We start from the raw sequence: 9,819 nt of genomic DNA, 5'->3' as shown, positions 1-9,819 counted from the left end.
TGAAGTGGCCCTGTATCACTGTTTATTATTGTTGGTTCTCCCTTCTCTAGACATTGCCGTAATATGTAAATAATATACTTTAAAAATTATTTCTCAATATGTAATATGTTAGGGAGTGGATTGATATAGGAACATATGTTGTTTCCATTTTATAGAATGACTGACATTGATACTTTAGGCGTGAATGTTTATTTTTAAAAGTAATTTTAATTTTTAAATAAAAAAACAAATGAATTTTGACAGGCCAAACCTTCCTCTGGATGCGTAGACGATTTTATTTGAAAAAGCGTTTTCAGTTCCAAGGTGATTTCATCACTTGTAACTGTAGAGAAATTGTACATAATGATATTATTCCATGAAAGAATACAAGTAACTTACAATTTAATTATATTTCATTAAATGAAAACAAATGGTTTTTGACAGACCATACCTTCTTCTGGATGCGAATTAATGAAGGACCATATGTTGTTTTCATTTTATAGAATGACCTTGAGACTTTAGGCGCGAATGTTTATTTTTAAAAGAAATTTCAATTATCAAATAAAAACAAATGATTTTTGACAGGCCATACCTTCTTCTGGATGCGGAGACGATTTTATTTGAAAAAGCGTTTTCAGTTCCAAGATGGTTTCATCACTTGTAACTGTTGAGAAATTGTACATAATGAGATTATTCTATGAAAGAGTACAAGTGACTTAGAATTTAATTATATTTTCTTCACAACAATTTGTTGTAAATGTTATATGGTATATATATTCAACATTGTTCTCCCTTAATGAAATTATTAATTTCACCATGTAATGAATATCAACTTTTGATCATATGTCTACCGCACGTAGCATTCAAATAAATTAGTTTTATATCACAAAGCATTATGAAAATGAACGTTAGGAGATTATAAAAACATAGCTTTTTTGTAGCAGACGGTTTATGAATCTCAAAAATAAAAAAAAAGAATTTCCATATCTTTAAAATGCCATCAAAACCGACAATTGTTTTGTTGAAAAATAAAACATTATCGGACTTTGCTTCATGACACAAAAATGCTTTAAAGTTCAGTAATGTTTTTTCCCTGAAGTTTAGGTTATCCGAGTCACTCATGTGAATTGTTGCAATTGATTTTCGTCCGTCGTAATGCATCATGCGTCAACAATGTTACATTTTAAACTTTTTTTAATACTAGAAGTTTGTTTGAAGCATCCCTAGGACTAGAGGAATCTGAATTGCGAAACATGTTACTTTACCACCCCGGTGGCATCTAGGACAGGGCCAAATATGCAAAAAGACCAAATACGTAGTTATAATAGAATGTCAGTGTTTGACTTAAATTGTAAAATACATGATTCCCAGGAGAGTGGTGCAGTCCCTAAGATGAGGTCAATGTGACCATACAGTAACAATTAAAATAAATCTTTGATTTTTTTCTCTATTCTCATATATATTCGAAAAAATGCATGAATATAAAAAACAAAAATTGTGGAATATATAGCCCACGGTCAGTTCAGGGATGGAGATGACAAATACAACCATTTAGTGATCATGTATTTTAGGTGACATGCACTTTAGTCTACCCTCTAGTATAGTTGATCATCTGTCGTCTCTGTTCAATTCTACAACTTTATTTTCATCTTGAAAACTTTTAATTTTCCATAGCATGCTTGAAACAAACATTATTAATACATGTTGTGAGTTTTTATTAATGAAATTGGATATTAAAACCGATTGACCATTAAAGACCTGCGGGTCTTGTTTTGTAATGTTTGGCTCTAAAGCTTTTAAAGGTAAAAATGATCAGAGAATCCACTCTTGTTTCCCCTCCCCTTTAATAAATTCATGTTTGCTCACAACAAATTATAAAAAGGGTCTATTTTCAAAGACGTCGTGGATTCTTTTAGGGTAAAGACTTCAAAACGAATCTTAAAAGGCAAACATGGGACTTCCTGACATTTCAATCTAAGGTGAATGAGGTTTATGAAGTACGCGTCTTTCATGCATGCTCTTGGTCAGTGTGTATATGATGCATCATAGTTTTACTTTACTAATGTCTTTTACAAAACATCAGTTGAACCTAGATATGGCATTTGCAGTGAATTGGCTAAATTAGCCAATTAAAAGATCCAAAAATGATAAGTAAAATTTAATCTTATAAATGCCATAAATGGTTTTGGACATTTGAAACTAGTAAATGTAACTAAAAGAATTAAACCACGTTTTAAAAATCAAATTGAAAGGAAAATATAAAAAAAAATACAGTATGTTATCAAATACGTTTACCCTACCTCCGTAAAATAAGATTTGACTTCTAAGAAAAATATTGTACTCTATATATTTGAAATTGTTTTGTTGAGATTACATAGGTTGGATGATTGTTTACATGATTTTGTTACATAGTCATGTAGTATCTTTGAACGGGAAATATCTGGTTAGAAAAATATCTGAAAATAAAATATACTGATTGTTTTAAGTAGACATTATTTATAACTTTTACGAACATAAACGTCCTCATTAACCATTTTCTTTACATTTCGTGTTGCTTTTACTTTGAAATTTCACATTTGGTTATGTGCTCTGTTGATGGAAAATAACTTTTGCTAATTCAAGTACATTATTACATGTCGTGTATATATATTTATCAATACGTACATTAAAAGTCCTGCTTACCTGTTAAAGAATCTTATTTATCCAAAATATCATTAACGCTTAATATGAAACTGTTTCAGTAGCACTTATAAATAATTTTCTTGTCACCTAACAAATTGTACCTGTTGTCTCTACACATCCAGTTACGTGATGACACTCTGATGCATCACACATGCACAACGATTTACAGATTTGACCAAAAAATCCAGGAGGACACGTTGATTTACAGTTCCAGCCAAAAGTTCCACGAGGACAATCTAAATCACAATATTTTATGAACATACAGTAGGAAACATGTGATAAGGAATTGAAAATATATAAAGAGAGGCGAAAAGCCTTCGCATGCGATGAATAAATAATGTAGACAAATCAGCAAGTGTCTTTAACATATAAATTCTTATTAACTTTTTTTTTCAATATGCTCCAGCTATTTTTATACAACGCTAAAGTCAAGTTCATAATTAGACGTCATCCTCACGCCGTGTAATTCCCTGTTAGCCGATGATTAACGAAGAGGGATGTATTACAAAAACCGACAATTTCCGGAAAAGTGTATGATATATTTGTTAAATCACACAGATTTAGAAATTTTTGTTAACTCTGTATAGACAGAAAATGGTGCATTTAAAAAATCATACAACATAATCATGTACAATAGTTAACGCTACCATCATCTCAAAATGCATTTTGGCTGTATTTCTTAAATCAATTTAAATCATGTAATGCTTGTAAAAATATTTTGTTTGATGATTAGTATGTAAACAAGCAAACATGTAAACAAGCAAACATCGTCAATAATTCTGAATATATATGCATTAATACATATATATAAATATACTTTATAAAAATTAGCTGTTAGTTGTTTCGTAAAAAAAACTTGCCTGTGCATATGTTACTAGCGTTGTTCAGATACTGATTAAAGCAACATGGGTTAGGTGATAATCTTTAAAACACAAGAACATATGATATATAATCAATATATGTGCAATTTCTATCATTTATTACTCATTTGAAACAGTATAAACAAATTTGATAATTCATAGAGTACCTCCTGCAATCAGATACTGCTGTATACTGTTGAAGAGCACAAAATAACAAAAAGTTAAAGATTATGATTTTCATCCTGAAAAATATTTAAAAATTATTTTCAAACATCGGAGTGCACGAGATAGATATTCTTTTATATATTCACATCAAAAATAAGCATAATATTGCTTTCTTGTTTATTCTGTATTTTTTATTATTGATATATGAGGTCAAAGTTATATGAAATGACTCTCGCGTTCCCCTCTTTTGACTTTCATGAATGTCAAATGAATGACCCCAAATAACAGAAAAGTCATGTAAGTAAGAATCAGATTTGAGTAATGATTCCAAAAAACTGTGTTTTAATAATACATGACAGTTTGGAGTGTGATTGATCTTTTTTTACTAGTTGGTTGACGAATCAAATTCTCTAATTAAAATCTTAAATCAAGCAATCATCAATGGCAAATGAACCCGCTATACACATGTACCATAAATGGCAAATGAGCCCACTATACTTTCGTTATTGTGACAATTATATATTCCATATTGATATTTATAAAATATCTACTAACAGAGTATGAAGTATCCTTCAACTCATTAAAACTAATCGATTATTTAAATTTTAAATGCAATTTCATTAAAACAGATCTCAAAGCAAATTCAATCATCTTATCGAAATGCATATTAATTACCATATTTCTTCCGGCATACGTATGACTCAACAATAAAGCCTCATGTACAAAAACCTTATGCTTTATAGAACTGAGAATAATGAAGGTCAATGGACCTTAAAAGTCATCTGTTTATAATGAAGTCTTTATAATGAAACGCAGTAATAACGATCGGTCTTTCAAAATCAGACATTTCAAGGAAAAATACAAAACAGGACCAAAGAAAACACGGACCTCTACAAAGCTTAGAGGTGGAATCAGGTGCCATGAGATGCGTTAGCACCCTATACTAACTGGTTACTTCCGTGGTGTTCTCTTTTTCGTAATCGGAAAAACAAAAACATCCGAAGACAATTCAGTGATTAATAAAAGCCTAACTATAATAACGAAAAAAGTCACTCAGTATTCGACCTAGCGGAAAGTTGTATTTGCTGACAATGTCGTTGTATCGACCGTAGAATTAACGAAATGCTGAATTCAATCGTGATCGTTGATAATCTTCACAGGATGAAGCTCTGCCATTCAGTCAACTGAATGATAACTGAATGGTCTGGAAAGCTGACTGAATGGCACAGATATGCCATTCAGTCACCTTTCAGTTACCTTTCAGTCAATTGACTGAATGGCAGAGATTCATCCTGTGCTTGTTTTATCAACGTGTGTGTCAGCAGCTTGCCACGTTTTAGAAAATGTTCATACGTAAAGCATGCCCCTGCTTATCGAATCAACAGAAAGGAATCAATAAATAGGTGATGAAGGTATTTTGTTACATAAGTAAGGAAAGTTGACTATATAAAAAAATAAAGACATCCTGTTTATTATATATTTTTGTTAGAATAGCATTTATATCTTTTTCTAGTATAATATCTTAATATGAAACAGATGACAAGGAATCTGTAGTATTTTTATTTCAAGATCACTGGGAAATATCGAATCGATGTACGAATGAAAGTAACAATTGTTAATTTATGATAAGTCGTCAAAATACCTAAGTGTCGAGTTGAAGGCCACAGCGAGTGTTTTCTTTTTTCATGTATAAGTCTTTGAACATATAAAAGAATCCACAACCTAGCTTTTGAGGTAATCAATTTTAACCAAAAAAATACCAATATTGATATATGTTACACTAATATGATTAAGATAAACAAAGAGACAAGTTTCATTTCATTAGCGCACTCTCAATTGTGATATTCTGTATACTGTGGTTTCATTATTATTCAAGGATATCAAGGATATCAAAGTTAACATTACAGTTTCAAGGATATGTAAATTCGTGAACAATGACATTGACCAGATATTGCTATTTGGACTTTAAAACACTGAGGTGTCAAATAATAATTATAGGACAAAAACCATTCTTTAACTTAAATATTGCTGAGTAGAGAACAACTCTTAAATGACCAAAAAGAAGATATCAAAAAGTGTTACCTTCACGTCTGTAAAATTCAACTATATCGGTATATAATCCTCTTCTAAAAACATGCAAAAAACATCCTTATAAATATCGCATCAAAAGCTTTTTTGATATTTTTGATGTCATACACGGAAAATCAAAAAGCATGTCATTGCTATGTCAGTTTAAAATATCAACTCAAAGGTCACTTAAAATAAAATAACAACTTTGATTGCATTTCTAATGATTTAAAGTATTGATTATAAAGTAAACTTAAAGGAAATTTAGTTGATATATATATATCTATTGTAATTGAACATTACAGCATAATATATGGATACCAAATGCTTCCTTTATTAACAAGTACTTACTTTTAAATCACCAATACAGTGCTCGACAACACATGACATGTTTAATTGCAACAATTAAAACTTTGAAATCATTTTGAAATGTGAGCAGGTAAATGTTTGTGGGTAACCAAAAGTTTTCTGTGGGTTGAGATATTGTTTTTGTTTGTACTGTAATCGGAATACTTTTGATAAAGTATTAAACAAATGCTTATATGTACGTTCTTGAAGATGTAAATTCATGGACAAGGCTTACCTACGAGAGCCAAGAACTTTGGTACCAACAATGGTGATTCCACACTATCAACACAATGACATCATGACATTCAAATACAATTTATCCATTCTTTAAAAAAAAATATGATTTGTCAACGGCTTGACCGTGTAACAACTTTGTCGCAATGTCTTTGTTTCTTAAATTATTGATTAAACTGAACAAAGTTTGATTTGTAACTGTAATTAGATTAACTGGAACACTAATCTGAGATATATTCACTCTGGTCAAAATTTTAAGAAGATATCGAGGCAGACCATTTTTTATTAAATGGACCTTCCTGTAATAGTTGGTGTGAGTAATAAACCAAACCTGATTTCATAACTAAAATAATTTAATTGTCTGATATTTCTTCTTTGAAAATGACATTGATCTTTTCAATAATCAAAAATTCACATTTCTCATTCAAACAGACCATTGCAGGCATTGCTGATATACCAAGGACAATTAAGATAAAATATGCGGTCATTAGAGTGGAACATTAATAAACAGTTTTTATATTATCTTATTATCTCCTTGGAAACGCAATGATGCAATTTTTAACAAATCATTACGCATATCGTTTAGGAGGGATACGACAAGTATTAATTCTATATTAAATCACTTGTTTCAGTTAGTTTCAAATGAACTCGGAGAAAAACGTGTAGAGCGTAGAATATTATTTTCTGACAGACATCGTGATAAAGGTTTGAAGTCGGTAGACGATATCTGGTTATGAATTGTTGCGAATGTGGGAAGAGATCGATGTTTTTGGATGAGAATGTCTTATTTCAATTCATTGATGTCACTTTTTCGTAAGAAAGCATAACCTTCATCCTCTAGAAGGTTTTTTCTCTTTGGGATGCAAGTGCTCCGATTTAGCTTAAGCAGCAATCGACTGTAGTCCTCATTGTCGTCATCATAATTATCATAAAAAACTGAGAGTAAATATTGACTCTTTGAGGAATAACCAGGCGATGATGCACCAACTTCTGCACAGATGTTACTATTCCTGAGGAGTTGTGAGTAACGAATTTCATCGTAACCGGAATCGCGATCGGTGGGTGGAGTTCTAGTTATTGGCTGTGTCCCTCCTAACATAATGATAAAGTTAAAATAAAATAACGATGATATTCTGTATTAATTTACATGACTGTGGAAATGAAATAATTTATATTCTTTCACAATCTTTGCAATGAAACGAAAGATGTCATCAAAAGAAGGAAATCGATAGAGTTTTTAATTATCTGGGAACAAATGACGTCAAAGAAAAAAAAAAGACATTCTTAACAAATGGTCTTTTATACCTTCATATCTGTTTATGAAAATCTCCATGAATCTGAAATGAACGAAATGAAGGTTTTCATTCTTTTTTAGCTTTTTACAAAATATGAAATATTTAACATTAATATGAGTATAAGATTACTCAGTGATAAAAAAAAATCTGATTTCAACCTCTTTCGAAAACAAATAAATGCTCCACCAATGAAAACCGTTGTAATCGAACCAATGAAAAACAAGATTGGGTTTGACATTGAATTCTGTAGTCGTCTTTCTGAACTGTTATCGCTAGGTACTGACGTTCCACTAATATTCCTCTTCTGATCAAAGGTTTCTGTAAAATTAAAATCTGAGAATTTTCATCATAAAAAAAATTATTTTCAAAAAAAAGGTGATGGTGAATTTAACGTTTAAAGACATTGTTTAACTTTAATTGGACTTCATACTTTTGGTTATCACCACTAGGTAAATAAAATTTAAGCTTATTTATATGTTTAAAGTAGCAGATTTTCTTATTTATTGTTTTGTAAACTTTATTAATTTTTTTTTTTACCTAAAAGTAACCTATTATCAACAATCATTGTTACCAACTTGTTAAAAATTGTTTACCAATATAAACATCCTCGATTATATTTTCTTGAACACTGTTTCCTGAAAAAGTGGGCTGCTTTCGAGCTTGGGTGGTTGCTAAAATCAGTTTTAAACATTTTTGAATTAATAAGAATAAGATTTATAAAGTTTTATAAGGGCCAATGTCCGCCAATTACGTTTAAGAATAATTTTTTTTAAAGTTATCTCGTAAAGTTAATACTTTCAAAGAAAGGAAAACATAGAAACATTTGCATGGATTATTACGAGAGAAAATTTTCTTTTCTAATGTATTTCTTTATCTCTTTTTATATCTTAGCGACATAACGTATATGATAGTGAAGAAGGAGTATGAAGCAAATATGAATGTTGCAATAAGAAATAAATCACTATATTTAAAGAAGAATCCAGTTTTTTTATTTGTGTATCTTGTATAATAAAAAGTAGCTTCTTGTAGCTACTTTGTATTAAGGGGCAGCAAATAAATGATAAAACTTATGAACATAGTCATAATACTGATATTGTTACTACATGTACATTGAGACTGAATGCTCGATATTTGTTTTCATCTTAAATTTGATAATAATTTTTTTGTGTTGATTCATTTATTTAACATTATTATTTAAATATTTTTTTATACCAAATTAAAGATCTAAAGTTAAAATAAAATTTGAATGAATTAAAACGTCTTTCGATTTGTATATTTTCATAGGATAAATCTTACTCTATTTAGTCAATTGAAACGTGGCTGAAAGGTTACTGATAGGTGATTTAATGACACAGCTATGTCATTCAAATACCTTTCCAGACCCTCCAGTCACATTTCAATGCTCTAAATAGAGTAAAATTTATCCTGTATTTGTTGTATATTAGTTACATATTTTAAATATTGCTTTCTTCCATTGGTCATCGATAATTAAGAACAATAATTAGTCACATAAATTTTGTTAAATAGATATTTACCAGTGTACTCTTCTTGACTTGCAGTTCCTTCAAAGACGATTGTTGACAAAGTAGTCAGTGTGTGATTGTTGGTTCGGGTTGTTGCTAAAAATGATATCTTTTTAAGCTCAAATATTTTTAAATGATCTTTGATCATATTTAAAAAAAGATTTTGTTCTTAAAATTGTTTATCATGTTGACATCTCCAAAAAAAAAGAATAACGTAAGTTTACATTTGATTGGTGTAAAACTAACATGTGTCTTTCTGTGGTGAGGGATAACCTGTTTGTATATCACACAGGTGAGCTTCACATCCACAAGGAGTTGAACAGAGATACCCATAGTATCCTGACATACAGGGTGTTTCACAATTCCATCCAATACTTCCATTTCTACAAACTTCAAATATAAAGTTATATCATAAACATGTATCTTCTTGTCATTTAACCGGAATTGGAATGTGCAACAAAAGCAATAACAGCACCTCGAAAAATATTGTTACTGACCTTAGCGGTTTTATTTTGTTTACCATGTTATAAATTTGAAACTATAATTTACCCTAGTTAACATTAAATGGTTACGGTCAATCATCTAATTTGCATATTTCAACAATGTTTGCTATATTTTGAAGCACTTTGGTGAATAAAGATCCAATACACACATACACAATAGGAT

General features: G+C 30.1%; 1 protein-coding gene across 1 annotated transcript; it reads right to left on the bottom strand.

Annotated features, from left to right (window-relative positions):
* Window positions 1-6,702: 6,702 nt before the first annotated feature.
* Window positions 6,703-9,251, bottom strand: LOC128189735 (uncharacterized). Its single transcript, XM_052861474.1, has 5 exons — window positions 9,166-9,251; window positions 8,224-8,301; window positions 7,789-7,948; window positions 7,641-7,672; window positions 6,703-7,427 (listed from the first exon to the last, which is right to left on the bottom strand). Exons 3-5 carry the CDS (start codon window positions 7,866-7,868, stop codon window positions 7,120-7,122), a joined length of 420 nt encoding a protein of 139 aa, XP_052717434.1. The 5' UTR covers window positions 7,869-7,948; window positions 8,224-8,301; window positions 9,166-9,251; the 3' UTR covers window positions 6,703-7,119.
* Between the last annotated feature and the right edge of the window lie 568 nt (window positions 9,252-9,819).

The sequence above is a fragment of the Crassostrea angulata genome, chromosome 6 (genome assembly GCF_025612915.1).
Source record: "Crassostrea angulata isolate pt1a10 chromosome 6, ASM2561291v2, whole genome shotgun sequence".
NCBI lineage: Eukaryota > Metazoa > Mollusca > Bivalvia > Ostreida > Ostreidae > Magallana > Magallana angulata.
This window is presented reverse-complemented; position numbering and strand designations above follow the sequence as displayed.

Bases quoted from the DNA above. Each gene is read 5' to 3' on its own strand.
- LOC128189735 (XM_052861474.1), bottom strand. From the start codon at position 7,868: ATGTCAAACCCAATCTTGTTTTTCATTGGTTCGATTACAACGGTTTTC. The intron at 7,673-7,788 runs GTTGAAATCAGA...CGTTCATTTCAG, and splicing joins TTTATTTGTTTTCGAAAGAG to ATTCATGGAGATTTTCATAA. The intron at 7,428-7,640 runs GTATAAAAGACC...TCATTATGTTAG, and splicing joins TTTCATAAACAGATATGAAG to GAGGGACACAGCCAATAACT.